The sequence below is a fragment of the Sycon ciliatum genome, chromosome 1, assembly GCF_964019385.1.
Source record: "Sycon ciliatum chromosome 1, ocSycCili1.1, whole genome shotgun sequence".
In the NCBI taxonomy this organism is placed as follows: Eukaryota; Metazoa; Porifera; class Calcarea; order Leucosolenida; family Sycettidae; genus Sycon; species Sycon ciliatum.
The window spans coordinates 86,601,113-86,616,418 of record NC_088643.1 but is presented as its reverse complement, the minus strand read 5'-3'; the positions used below and the strand labels follow the sequence as shown (position 1 = coordinate 86,616,418).

At 45.8% G+C, this 15,306-nt stretch overlaps 1 protein-coding gene across 1 annotated transcript in view; it reads right to left on the bottom strand.

Annotated features, from left to right (window-relative positions):
* Nucleotides 1–7,939: 7,939 nt before the first annotated feature.
* Nucleotides 7,940–15,306, bottom strand: part of LOC135806112 (uncharacterized) — a 71,592-nt gene continuing 64,225 nt past the window's right edge. The window contains exon 29 of the mRNA XM_065320258.1: nt 7,940–9,150. Coding sequence (XP_065176330.1) covers nt 9,039–9,150 — 112 coding nt within the window. The 3' untranslated portion in view covers nt 7,940–9,038. The remainder of the gene's footprint in view (nt 9,151–15,306) is intronic.

Here is a 15,306-nt window from a genome sequence, read left to right as displayed (position 1 = left end):
CAGCCAGTGCCGGGAGTCGTAAAATATTAATACCGGTATTTTATGACTCCATGCCCATGGCAAGAGGTGCAGGTGGTGGGGGTGGTGTGGGGCGCTTGTGTACATGGTGTCTGTCATACTACTACTACTAAGTACTAGTAGTAGTAGTACTTTGTGCTTGCGTGTGTGACACTCTGTGACTGTGTATGACTATGTGTGTGTGTGTGTGTGTGTGTGTGTGTGTGTGTGTGTGTGTGTGTGCATGGTGTGTGTGTGTGTATGTGTGTGTGTGTGTGTGTGTGCATGGTGTGTGTGTGTGTGTGTGTGTGTGTGTGTGTGTGTGTGTGTGTGTGTGTGTGTGTGTGTGTGTGTGGTGTGTGTGTGCACACGTGGTACATGGTGTGTGTGAGAGACACACACTGGTATGACTGTGTGTATGTGTGTGTGTGTGTTGTGAGTCTGACACTGTGTCACCAGTGTGTGTTTCACTGCTTGGATCCCATGGAGGTGCTGTAGCTAAACAGGCAACACCATAAACACTGACACCACTGCACTAGCAATACAGCCAGAGAGTCACGGAGTCGCATCCCGAAAACGTGCTCAATGCGCCGAGTGCAGAGCGTTTCACCATACATGTAGCTGGCATAAGAGAGAGAGAGAAAGAGGTCAGATTAAAGTTTGTCGAATGTCTGATGATTGCCTCAGCAAGAGAGTTTTTTAAAAGTTACGTCAAATTCCAACCGGACCTCATTCTGTTGCTTACAAAAGAAAAAAGGGCTTACGGTGTTGTACTGAGATGGTCATCTCCATTACATGTACACTGTGTACATGTAATAAGAGAAGAATATCCAATGTATACATGTACATGACTGTAATGTACAACTGTACGTGTATTATATATACAGTATAATTATGATGCACTCACTGCATGCTCACAAGACTCGCAAGGCAACATACAGAGGTTGTTGCCAAGACCTAGGCTAAAGGGGTCTACATGTACATGTACATGTAGACCAATGCCAATACAGTCAGACCTCGCTTATCCGGTCCTCTTTTATCCGGATCCCTCGCCATCCGGAAGAAAATCGTTGGTTTACCGATTTACAGCATTTGCCATGCCATGCCATCGAACACATACAGCATGTGTGTTCGATTATCCGCTTCCCTCGCCTATTCGGATATTTTGGTGGAAAACGGATGTGTGCGGTTATGTGAGGTCTGACTGTACTAAAGTGGTGGCAACTGAAATCCGACCCCAGCTCGGTCCGCTCCCATTGCGAAAACCCACGCAGCACTCGATTGTAACACTGTGAAATAGGGACTGCTAGAATCGGTGCAGCACTCGAGCACGGGAATCAGCGGTCGGATTTCAGTTGTCACCACTGCAGTACAGTCAGACCTCGCTTATCCGGTCCTCGTTTATCTGGATCCCTCGCCATCCGGAAGAAAATTGTTGGTCACCGATTTACAGCAATGCTATGCACACACCCAGTGTGTGTGTTCGATTATCCGGTTCCCTCGCCTATCCGGATATTTTTGTGGAAAACGGATGTGTGCGGTTATGTGAGGTCTGACTGTAGTAGTATAGTAACAGTTACTGCTAAGTACAGGGTATGTAGTGTATTTACTGCTAAGTACAGGGTATGTAGTGTATTTACTGCTAAGTACAGGGTATGTAGTGTATTTACTGCTAAGTACAGGGTATGTAGTGTATTTACTGCTAAGTACAGGGTATGTAGTGTATTTACTGCTAAGTACAGGGTATGTAGTGTATTTACTTCAAAGACTTAAAAAAAAATGATGTACAGCACATGTACGAGAAGCATGAGCATGAGTAGATTGCATCGAAAGTACGAGGTCGTCACTGATTTGGCCAGGTCGTTTTTCTGCAACTACTAGGCACGCTACATGTACGTCCAAATCAATCACCGGTGGAAAGCAATAGTTGGAGTGCTATCCTTCATGCCCGTTATGGCTTTTTAAAATTAAACTTCGGGATGATTCCACTTTGGAAAGTGCCGCTTGCCGCGGATTGAATCATGTCCTACTTGCATACTTTTACATGTACATTGTAGTATTCTCAGTGATTCAAATTAAAGGGGAAGTTAAGGCAAAAATTAAAATTTCACCAGTTGTAGTCTTCGGGGTGCTGAGTCGAATGGTCGTGGTCCGAGGAAGCTGAGACGCTCCCTTCCTACTTGAATCCCAATCGAACTCGCGCACTTCCACCGAAACTGGGTGACTGCGCCCTACTAGATGGGGATTTGTATGCAAAATGTCACTAAAAGCGCCATTTCGTTCTTATAAAAGCACGGATGACCGCGATTGGCCCATATGTTGTAGTCTTTTGGACGCTGAGTCGACTGGTTTTGGTCCGAAAAGGCTGCGATGCAGCGTTCCTCCTTTATTCCCAATCGAACATGGTCGAACAAGTGGTCACGTGCTCCTGCGTACACCAGTCACCTGGTCACCGTGCCTGCAGGGTACAACTTACTAGCCTGTTTGACCTTTTTTGGGTGCAGTCCTGTCACTCGAGTTGAACCTTGGTGTGAAAGTTGTCGCCTGCTGGCGTGGTGACCAGGTGATTTGGGCACCCAGGAGCACGTGACCGCTTCTTCAACCATGTTCGATTGGGAATAAAGGAGGAACGCTGCATCGCAGCCTTTTCGGACCAAAACCAGTCGACTCAGCGTCCAAAAGACTACAACATATGGGCCAATCGCGGTCATCCGTGCTTTTATAAGAACGAAATGGCGCTTTTAGTGACATTTTGCATACAAATCCCCATCTAGTAGGGCGCAGTCACCCAGTTTCGGTGGAAGTGCGCGAGTTTGATTGGGATTCAAGTAGGAAGGGAGCGTCTCAGCTTCCTCGGACCAAGACCATTCGACTCAGCACCCCGAAGACTACAACTGGTGAAATTTTAATTTTTGCCTTAACTTCCCCTTTAAATACAATCATGTCCCGTACCCAGGTACCTGTACTTGGTGTGTAACTTTTTTTACACCAAAAAAATGTAAAATTGCATCACAAACCGAGATACACAAACCCAAAAGGATGAAGAGTTGCGATTTCATAACTCTGAGCAAACCTTCATGCCCGTCATGAATGTCAGTCTGAAGTAAGTAAGTTAGTTGATAGATATCACTTCAATGTAAATGAAAACTACTTGTCAACTGCATTGTATGCTGTGAAAGCTGTGTTCTTGAATTAATTATTTGTAATACATGACTGTAGTGGCTGTGTCAGACTGTGGAATTGGATAGGTAGCATAGCACCGCAGCCATTTTTTTTCGTTCCGAAGTCACTGAGTGAACGTGGCCTACTGCTCTTCATAATTATTGTGTCTGGTGATGACAAGACGGCCTGATCTCCTCCAAAGGCCCTACGGAAACAATTAATATTTACAGCCCTGCTCCTCCTCCATTGAGGAAGCTGATTTTACAGATTTTACACAAAATGGTAACGCACCTACCAACAGTTATACCGATTTGGCAGGGAGAAGGATATCATTATGCACCGAAGTTTCTGGTCACTTTGAATGTTGATCTACATCATGTGCATCTACGATAAGTAATTAGTTGGCTCTCTTTTGCTACCACCTACATAATTATGTATGTTTCGATATCCATAGCAGAGAAACAGCCAGAAGAAAAGCAAATTTTACACATGCTTACTTGGGGCTCGTAGCTGTACTGATGAGGCCTGTATGGCCGAAACAGCTTGCTGTCACTGAGTCATGTAGGTTCGACTCGAACTCACGACGGACCTCCGACATACATGTATGCGCGCGCTTAGGCCACGCTGCATATGATAAGGCTTTTATCGAATCTATAATATCAAGAGTGTTTATCTACGACTCGTAGATCTACATACTCACTTTATAATAGTAATAATACGTGTAATGCATTTTTGTCCTCCTGCTGAGGACGAGGCGCTAGCGTCAGCGCAGGGTTCTTTCTTTCTGTCTCAACCACCTGCACCTCCAGTCATCATAGCAGTGACGGGCTCCAGGCCTAGCCTGTCAAGGGCAAGTGTCGACCATTGACCGTTGACGTGTACCGTGTGTCGAGGACGCACGCCGCAAGTGTTAGTAAAATAGTTGCGCCGCGGGTGACTGTGTCAGGTCAAGATCTGCCATATCACTGCAGTCTCACGGTGATTTGGCATGTTACTAAAATAAAACTGAATGGAAACAGTGAAGCCGGGAGGACGAAAGCAAGCTACTAGTACTACTAGACTAAAGAGAGAGAAGTAAACTACTACTAGTACTAGTACAGTACTACTGTGTTGTAGTACATGATTGTACAGACTCAGTACTACACTAGCTGCTAGCCCAGAAAGGTCGGTCATCAGGTGATATTATTATACAGGTAAGAGCAACAAGAGCAAGAGCAATACAATTATTATTATAATGCCATGTACATGTACATGTACAATCATGTATTGTTGTTGATTGGCAGCATGTACACTGGTAACAAGGTCGAGGACAAAATACTAGTAAAATTAATGCCCCGTATTATATATGTTGGGAATGCAATGCCCCGTATTATAGCCGGGCTTACTTCTGTAGAAGCCGATGTCAGGGCTAGGCTTCTATTCAAACCAGGGAGAAGTACAATACCTATGTACTGCTCCCTGATTCAAACCAGGTATTTCTATGTGTGTCACACTAAAACCAGGCTTATGTGCCGACACTGTACTTCATGTACAGTCAAACCTCGTTAGGACGAACACTGATAAGGCGAACTTTCCTTTAGTACGAACTAAGGCCAATCCTATGGTTGGCCAGGCATCATTATTCGTCAAAATTATTCGTTTACGAAGAACTCTGTGCGGCGAACTTTCATGAAGACGAACAACATGTAATTGCATGCGTGATTTTAACAAAATCAGCGTGTACGAGTACGAACTTTCGGTCCCCGTGGGTGCGCTGGCTGAAGTTTTTTTTTTTCGATAATCGAGGCCTCTTGTACTGGCAAAACATGTTACAAGGCGGATGTAATGCTGTCATGAATTCATTGCACATTGTACTTACTTGTACCTGTTGCTGAGTAATGTTATGAAAAAAATGTTTTACATTTTGCCACAGCATGCCCCTTCACATAAATACAATCCATAATTATGATATGCATGTCAATTTTTTTGTCAGATCTGGATAAGCAGAACTCCAGATAAGACAAACAAACTTGTTCCCTCCCTTAGTTCGTCCTACTGAGGTTTGACTCTACAATGTACATGTACATGTACATGTACATGTGTATGCACTGGTTGGAGACTGCTAGTCGTGTCATACTATGAGTATGATACAGACCCCCCCCCCCTGCACTGGCCTGGCCTGCTGGGCCAATCCTTGCTTGCCATGAATGATCCATGCCCTGGCCAGCCCCCCTCCCCCCCCCCCGCACACTAAAAAAACACTGATGAAACCTGTCACAAGACTGAGCTGTTTTCGCCGAAAAAATTCGGTGTACTAACTTTAATTATTATTTCGGTGAAGATGAAACCAGGCACCTAAATTTAGATTACATCTAAAGGGCACCAGAATACTCAAATCGTCACCAAAAATCCTGGCCAAATGCTGCACATGGTAGTCGACTACCATGTGCAGCATTGACCGGATTGTTTTTGCGACGATACTAGTACGTGTATGCCTTTACTAATAATATCGTCGCCGAAAATCCTTAATAAATAATGCCGCTGTACACCATGGTACACTAAAGCCAAAGAACTAAACCTTGACTACTGAGTACAGTACTGGTCAGCAGATGCAGCACTGAGAAGTCCGTACTGACTCAGTGTGGAGGGAATGCTGGTCACCCTGACACCTGGCGCATGGCAGGTCCTTGGCACCAAAATGCAGTGTAATACAGTGTACAGTCTAGTACATGACCAAAAATGACGCGTTTCTATGCATGCTAGCGCTGCGCCTTTGCTGATTGGTCAGATTGTGATAGAGCTACATGTATTATAGCATGTGTATGTACTAGACTAGAGACAAGTACTAGATCTAGGCCAGGGACAAGTACTAGATCTAGACTATAGTATAGAGTGGCCACTGCCTCCACACGGACCACACTGGACACTGCATGCACTGGAGCACAGCTAGCTGGCTAGATAATCAAAGCAAGAATGTCCTGACCACAGCTTCCGGTGGGTGAAGAGGTAAGGGCTAACCAGGGTCTTACTCTACTCTGTAGTCTTTGACTACACTGTGGGCATGCGGTATTGCCGCTCTGGCACTGGATACAATCTGAATGACATTGGACATAATTACATGACTTCCCAACCAGTCTGTACCAGTATGCTTCCACTTCAATCTCAAGTGTCCCATCCCAGACACTTGAGTTTATAGGGATTGTGTAGTCTTGAAGTACTACAATTGTAATAAACTCAGTTGGAAGGTTCTAGAGCCAGTAACTGACCAACCACTCAGCCACCAAGCGCATAATTATGGCATTATTCTTCCACTACCAAGGCAAGGGTACAGCAAGGGTCACGTGCAGTACTAGTGCAGTAGTGGTGTCAGAGAGGTGGGGCAAGGGGAGGAGACGGCGCTGAATCATCCACCGTCATTACGGTGATGTGCTAGTAATTCACAAAAGGAAACACCAGCGGCATAATGAGTGGCGAAAGCGGTGCAGCTAGTGCTCCACCAGTGTTCTTCTTTCCTTACAAGCACCATGCTTGAAACCAGAGGGACCCTGCTCAAGAGGAGGAAGTCTGGGGTTCTAAGATCTGTTACAAGAAGATAAACATTAACGTTTTTAATAATATACATTGTAGCAACAAAGAAAGTACAAAGTCATCCACCAGTGAATAGGGCCAGGGGTGAGAATAGATACATGTACATTGTACATGTATGCCGAAAACTGTGCCCTGCAAGGGGGGGGGGGGGGCAGGGCGGTATCCTCTATTTCGTGACTTCTGATGTGGATGTAAAATTAATGCAGAAGTCGGGGGGGGGGGGGGGGGAATTCCATTACATGACATCATGTGCTTCACTGGCAGATCATTGGTCATGCTGATAACTCCATTGTTAGCAAAATAATGGCTGAGTGATGCTACAAGTCTACAGGAAGGACCTTGGCACACACAATTAGTGTACATACATGTACCTGTCACAGCTACTAGTATACAACACCTGCAATAGAATCCTGTACAACATACTTTTGTTGGCAACCCATGTGGTGTACCAGCTATGGGGACCACTGATGTACAACCATTCAGTTTTTTTACAAGGACATTAGTAACCCATTCATGGGTGATGCGACTTCACGGAGAAGACAGAAATGATAGTAGTAGTTCATTAGAACTTTGAAAGAGATATTCAGGGTAGACAATTACAGCGCACATTCAGGGGAATGCAACTCTTACACTCCATCTGTGCTCATGCACAGTACTAGTACTGTCAACAATAGAAACAGTTGCCATCAGCAGTGTGAGTAGGATAAGTGTCAACAAAAAGCGATTTATAAGGCACTATTCAGCATCACGCCAATGAATCATTTCCAATCAACACTTCAGCAAAATAGCACACCCTAAAGATGGTAGCCTCATTGGCGGAAGATAAAACATATTTTTTCATATACCTAGTAGGGAATTCAATAGTTCATTTGATCAAAAATCCAAACCTGTATTCATGGAGACTGTACATACATGCATGGACGGGATACCAGTACATACGCATCACGGCAGTTTGCTGTGGAGAGCAGTTTGTATGATGACTAGCAAGATGGCCATCAGCACAATCACTTGCATCACAGAATAGCGGCCGCCTCGTATTCTCACTCTGAATACCCTGGGTGACATGGATACATTACATGCACACAAACCCACATACATGTACATGCAGGAAAACACGTGAATACGTATACACACGCATAGAAATGTACATATGGCACATATTCATGCAGTATCCTCACGTACCAGGCCGCCAAGGAGCGGGCCTCGTTTTTTTCTTCAAATCGTGGATTGGACTCCTGCGTTCGAGCTACACAAAACAAATCTCCAACTTTCCAAGTCGAACAACATCAGACATAACCATCCCTAAGTGTCTTTCTCTTTCGATTCGACAGTCTGCTGCTTCTTGTATTCGATTGCCTTCTAAAAGTACCTAGCACAGCGATGATAGGTCTTGTGCCGACCTCCTCTTTTTTAAACCAATTTTCTGTCTGGCGTCTACTGGGAATCGGTCTGGAGCAGCAACGACACATCTTTGTCTTTGTAAATGTCTCCTGGTAGTGGAGAGTCAGCATGGCGACAATGTCGAGTTCAGCAAGGTACATTGTAGCTACACCCGTTTTCCCGCCGCAACAAACCGAATCAACTCTTTCTTTCTTCATACTCATAGCCTTCATTTTCTTGTTGGTGATAGTGAATGCAGAAGCAAGTCTTTTTGGAGTTCAAAGCTATATTAAGAGTTTCACAACCTCTGCAAACATTAAAACAGACCTGTCGGGAGTGAATTACCCGAAACGTCGAAAGAGGAAGAAGAATGCCGGCCACTGTGACACACGAGTGCGAAAAGGCGTTGCGCGGGCAGCCCATTGCCCGTGCTTCATGGTACAGATGCGGTTTCTTCAGATTGCATGCCTATTGTCTAATCAGAAGACAGGATTGGAAATACATGTAAGCCACCATGCACTAACTGGTAAAGCTCGCTGCAGCCATCTTGGCACAACATGTTCACCATCGCCGCTTGTCAAACGGAACTACTTGCTTCTAGGAGAGGTTGACAAGGCTATCCTCCTTGACAACCTCTCCTCAACACCCTATGGCATTGCAGTTTTCGCAGATGACTCGAATAAGAAAGGAGAAGCCAGGCACATGGTGGGGGTGCACAACTGGTCAGCGAAACGCAATTGCCCAGCAAGATATTTATTGGCGGATACACTTGTCGCAGGTGGCCACGGAGAAGATCAAACTAAAGCAGACTTCCACATCTTGAAGAATGTCGATGGAATCAACTCAGTATGCGGAGTGGTTGGAGATAATGCCAAACCTGTATTCATGGAGACTGTACATACATGCATGGACGGGATACCAGTACATACGCATCACGGCAGTTTGCTGTGGAGAGCAGTTTGTATGATGACTAGCAAGATGGCCATCAGCACAATCACTTGCATCACAGAATAGCGGCCGCCTCGTATTCTCACTCTGAATACCCTGGGTGACATGGATACATTACATGCACACAAACCCACATACATGTACATGCAGGAAAACACGTGAATACGTATACACACGCATAGAAATGTACATATGGCACATATTCATGCAGTATCCTCACGTACCAGGCCGCCAAGGAGCGGGCCTCGTTTTTTTCTTCAAATCGTGGATTGGACTCCTGCGTTCGAGCTACACAAAACAAATCTCCAACTTTCCAAGTCGAACAACATCAGACATAACCATCCCTAAGTGTCTTTCTCTTTCGATTCGACAGTCTGCTGCTTCTTGTATTCGATTGCCTTCTAAAAGTACCTAGCACAGCGATGATAGGTCTTGTGCCGACCTCCTCTTTTTTAAACCAATTTTCTGTCTGGCGTCTACTGGGAATCGGTCTGGAGCAGCAACGACACATCTTTGTCTTTGTAAATGTCTCCTGGTAGTGGAGAGTCAGCATGGCGACAATGTCGAGTTCAGCAAGGTACATTGTAGCTACACCCGTTTTCCCGCCGCAACAAACCGAATCAACTCTTTCTTTCTTCATACTCATAGCCTTCATTTTCTTGTTGGTGATAGTGAATGCAGAAGCAAGTCTTTTTGGAGTTCAAAGCTATATTAAGAGTTTCACAACCTCTGCAAACATTAAAACAGACCTGTCGGGAGTGAATTACCCGAAACGTCGAAAGAGGAAGAAGAATGCCGGCCACTGTGACACACGAGTGCGAAAAGGCGTTGCGCGGGCAGCCCATTGCCCGTGCTTCATGGTACAGATGCGGTTTCTTCAGATTGCATGCCTATTGTCTAATCAGAAGACAGGATTGGAAATACATGTAAGCCACCATGCACTAACTGGTAAAGCTCGCTGCAGCCATCTTGGCACAACATGTTCACCATCGCCGCTTGTCAAACGGAACTACTTGCTTCTAGGAGAGGTTGACAAGGCTATCCTCCTTGACAACCTCTCCTCAACACCCTATGGCATTGCAGTTTTCGCAGATGACTCGAATAAGAAAGGAGAAGCCAGGCACATGGTGGGGGTGCACAACTGGTCAGCGAAACGCAATTGCCCAGCAAGATATTTATTGGCGGATACACTTGTCGCAGGTGGCCACGGAGAAGATCAAACTAAAGCAGACTTCCACATCTTGAAGAATGTCGATGGAATCAACTCAGTATGCGGAGTGGTTGGAGATAATGCCTCTACGCAGTCCGGACACACGAGTGCGAAAAGGCGTTGCGCGGGCAGCCCATTGCCCGTGCTTCATGGTACAGATGCGGTTTCTTCAGATTGCATGCCTATTGTCTAATCAGAAGACAGGATTGGAAATACATATAAGCCACCATGCACTAACTGGTAAAGCTCGCTGCAGCCATCTTGGCACAACATGTTCACCATCGCCGCTTGTCAAACGGAACTACTTGCTTCTAGGAGAGGTTGACAAGGCTATCCTCCTTGACAACCTCTCCTCAACACCCTATGGCATTGCAGTTTTCGCAGATGACTCGAATAAGAAAGGAGAAGCCAGGCACATGGTGGGGGTGCACAACTGGTCAGCGAAACGCAATTGCCCAGCAAGATATTTATTAGCGGATACACTTGTCGCAGGTGGCCACGGAGAAGATCAAACTAAAGCAGACTTCCACATCTTGAAGAATGTCGATGGAATCAACTCAGTAGGCGGAGTGGTTGGAGATAATGCCTCTACGCAGTCCGGAGAAGAGAAGGGAAATGCGGTCGCATTAGGTGGCTTGTTCAAGAACGAAACCTATTTCATAGGCCGCTACCCGCACGTTCTTAACATTGCTTTGAAAACTGCAATGGTGGACGGATTTGGTCATTGAGGACCAATGGCAAGCTTCAATATGTGCCAAATACAATAGAGGTTATGCGAAAGGATCACGCGTAGGCGGCGTGTAGGTGGCGTGCAGGCGGCCAAAGCGGCCGCGCTCCGCAGGGGTGGCAAAAGAGATGAAAAGTTCAAAAGAACTACATGTGCCTGGAATAATTTCACGAAGGAAATTTCCTGTATCGCTGTTACGTTCCTCTTCTGTTCTTTACAAAGGACTAGTGTACGAAGGCTGAATCAGTGACCATGACTTCTCCTAAGTTTTCAAAAGTGTATGACGAGTTAGATGACTCCAGCAAATGCCGGTACCGTGAAAAGCTCGAGCGCGTTGCACCAGACTCAAGTGATCCGTACCGGCCCAGAAGTATTTTTTTAGAGAAAGATAAATTTCCACTTGTGGACTATCCCGATATTTACAATTTCTCGGTCGACGCGTCCAGCCCCTACACCAAGGAGCAGCTCAAGGCCTACAAGAGCTTGGAAGGCTACAAATACCTTGTCAATGGCTGGGTCGACGATGTTCGTGCGTTTCCAGCGTCCGAATCTGACACATGTGACAGCAAGTTTGTCATCGCCAAAGTCCGCCATTCCCAGTCAGTTTCCGGCACCCATCTGCAACCCTGGATTGCTGCACAAAACGACGGTAGCGTGATTTGTGCGCACTGCACCTGCATGGCTGGTCTTGGTGAGTCTTGTTCTCACGTTGCTGCACTGTTGTTCAGCCTGTATTCTCGAACGCAGCTGATTCAGAACACCGGAAGCACTTCATTGCCGTGCCAATGGTCAACTCCTTCAATGAAGGAGGTGGAGTATGCTAGGATTCGTGATATAAACTTCACTGCACCCGACACTAAACAGCATGGGACCAAGCGCCGTAGGTCGGAGGAGAAGGTCCCTGCTGATATTAAGCAACCCTCCAGTGCTGAGCTGGGTGAACTATATGGACATTTATGTCAAGCTGGTAAACCGTCATTACTCTCCCTTGTTCCCGGGTTCTGCGATAGGTACGTACCTTCCAAGCCCGAGGGATATCCGCCCATTTTGGATTTATTGTACGAACCATGCTGGATGCTAGTTTTGGGGACCTGCTCGTTCGTTGCGAGGCAGTATTTCCAGCGGTCTGTGTTTCAGAGGAGGAAGCATGCGCTGTGGAAGAGGCTACGCGGAACCAGGCAGTTTCCAAGGCCTGGTTTGAATTTCGTGCCGGCCGAATCACAGCTTCAAAGTTGAAGTCTGCTGTTCGCACGGATATTAGCCAGCCCTCTGCGTCCTTAGTCCGCTCTGTGTGTTACCCTGAGGCACACAAGTTTCGTAGCAAAGCCACGCAATGGGGATGTGATCATGAGCAGAAGGCAATTGAGAACTATAGCGAACATGCCAGTGCAATACATCAGAAGGTTGAAGTACTGCCCAGTGGCTTTGTAATTCATCCGGACTATCCATATCTTGGCGCTACTCCCGACTCCCTTGTGCAGTGCTCCTGCTGTGGCAATGGTGTGGTGGAAGTGAAGTGCCCGTACGGGTGCCGAGACAGTAGCCTGCATGATGCTGCCTATTCAGGGAAGTTCTGTCTAGTAAAGTCCGGCGGAGCACTCCATCTTAAGCAAGATCACATGTACTACTACCAAGTGCAGCTACAGATGAGATGGTGTGTAAGGTGCAGTACTGTGACTTTGTTGTGTGGAATGAAGGTCAGCTGTTTGTGGAGCATATCTCTGCAGACACAGATTTCATCCGTGAAGCGGTAGCAAGTGCCAAGAAATTCTTCCAGTGTGCTGTTCTCCCAGAGCTTGTTGGGAAACGGTTCACTAAGACGTTCTCCACTCTTCCTGCCGATGCATCTTCAGCAGCTACATCAGCCTCGGAACCACTTGGTGCTGCCAGTACAACATCTACTGCGGATCAAGAAGACCCTCCGGAGTTTTGCTACTGCAAGTCTGTGAAGGCTGGCGAGGTACTGCGATGTTCCAACAACGATTGCAGTATTCGTTTGTTCCACATGGCTTGTTTGCAGCTGAAGAGTAAGCCAAAGCGCAAGAACAGGACCTGCCCGGAGTGTCGCAAGATCAAATCTGCCACTAAATAATGATATGCATGTACAATTACAGTGGTAGCGACTTCGGTGACAAGTTTATAGGAATGTTGGTCGCTAAGCACAACGTTCGTCAGCCTACTCAAGCTCAACTGCATGAGGGGTGAATTCCCCGAAACACTGTGTATTGAGCAGGGAGTGGTGCTTTCTTGCAGGTTTGCCGGGTGGAGGGCTCGAGGGACTTCTTCTCTGCTCTGGATGGCAGTTGTGAGTCAGTCAAGTGTCTGGATGGAAGTCGTGAGTTTGTCAAGTTTCTGAATGGCAGTCGTGACTCAGTCAAATGTCCAGTCAAGGCGGCAGAAAAGCTCGACCTCTAGTGTGGGGAGCAACCAACTTTCCATGTACATAGTCATTTTTTGTCGTAGCATTAAATTTTTAAATCCAAGTCTCAAGCATTTGAGAAGTGATTATATTCATGGAGCCTGCTCTTCTGGTATTTCTAGAGTTGTATTTTCAACTTTTGTTCTGCTGTGCCTTCCACGGTGCTTGCTGTTGCACTTGCCACGTGTGTGCATACAATCGGTGACTGGGCTTCGGAACGATTTCCGTTACCTTTCTTGTATTTCTTTGCTTGCATGTATCTCTGAAGGACCATAATGCTGATTCGTATTTGTGGGTCCCAGGACATGCGTGAAGACCACTCACTGCTTATGCATGTAAGCAGAGGAACTCCATCATTACACATCAAACACTTTGCTCTTTTACGTCTCTTCCGGGTGATGTTGGCATAAGTTGAGTTGTTCTTTGGTGCTGGGCATACCACATCTGATGCTACATAGCACACTACCCAGCACCCTAAGTTGGGTTTCAGGGCTATTCATAATTATTACATTGTGTTGTCCCTATTTGGACCACGAGTCATTACATTGAGGCAACAAGAAACGGAGGCATGTCGTGAGTGATGATAGAAGCCATTATTATTATTAGGCCAAAACAAAAAATAGGCTTGTTTCCGGTCGGCAACCCCTCAAAAAGGAGACTCGGTCGGCCGGAATGAAACTTTTTTTGGATACTTTTTTTGGTTCCTCAATCGTTGTGGCATTGATGGACAAGAGCACCTACACATGTACATTGTACATTATATCATGGCAAGGATCAATGTCAAAGTTGACTGACTCACTGTTCTTGTACAGCATGTGGTGTATTCCTGTTTTCGTACATCCTGAGAAATCAAGCAAACAGTTCGAGTCCTTCCAGCTCCGTTATTCTAGCTCGTATCGACCCCGGAGGTTTTCGAGCCGACAGCTGAGAATCTCTGCTACCTTGTAGGTGTTTCAATTGTGAAATTCGGTTGAGATTTGACTGAGTTATGACTCGTTTAGTGCACTTGCACACATGGCATTGCCACCGTTTGCATACATTTGGGACCAAAAAAAAGTTTCTGAATTTGGGAAAAAGTGGCCCGGTCGGGCGACCGGAAACAAGGTCATTATTTGTTTTGGCCTTATTATAAGTCTGTCGGCGTTGCCATGACCAAGCAAGCTTGGCTAGCCGGACAAAAGAAACTAGGAACAAGCGAGGTCAATGAGGTGAACACATGCATGCAACTGCAGAATAGGTAAAACAGAAATAAAATTTAAACAAACGGCGAGGAGACAATAATTTGATAACCGCAATCAATAAAATGAGCTGAACCGACATTTGTGTACTTGGTGTGAACTTATCATCTCTTTCTTCTACTGAGTCAATTCATAGATTTCTATTTTTCTTCCCCCTAAAATTCTCTTCGAACCGAGGAGAAATCTTGAGAAACAACTCAAAATCGTATCTTGCCCGTGATTAGAGTATTTTTCGATCTTTCTCAATAATTCTTCGGTAGAAGTGTGGGGATATATTCCAGGATCCAGCATGTGAAATTTCAGGATGATGTGCAAAAAAAAAGAGTCGCTGCACTGGAATCAAATACACATTGCTGTCGTTTATAAAAAATTAAAAATCACAGACCCTGAATGGCCAGTATGGCGCAGTTTCACGTGTTTGGCACATGTGAAATTCAAAATGGCCGCAAGATGGTTATACAGGATTGTGACCCCTGACACGCACACGTGTGCACGCATATAGACGGACACAATTTTCTCTACTTGTCAGTTCTGACAGCATTTCCACTTTCGCTGATAGTTGGAAGTTCAGATTCTATCTAGTGCACTGTTTGTTACCAGTAACAATGATCTGAACAAGCGGACACTACTAACTCTCTGGCAATAAACAGAACTACCT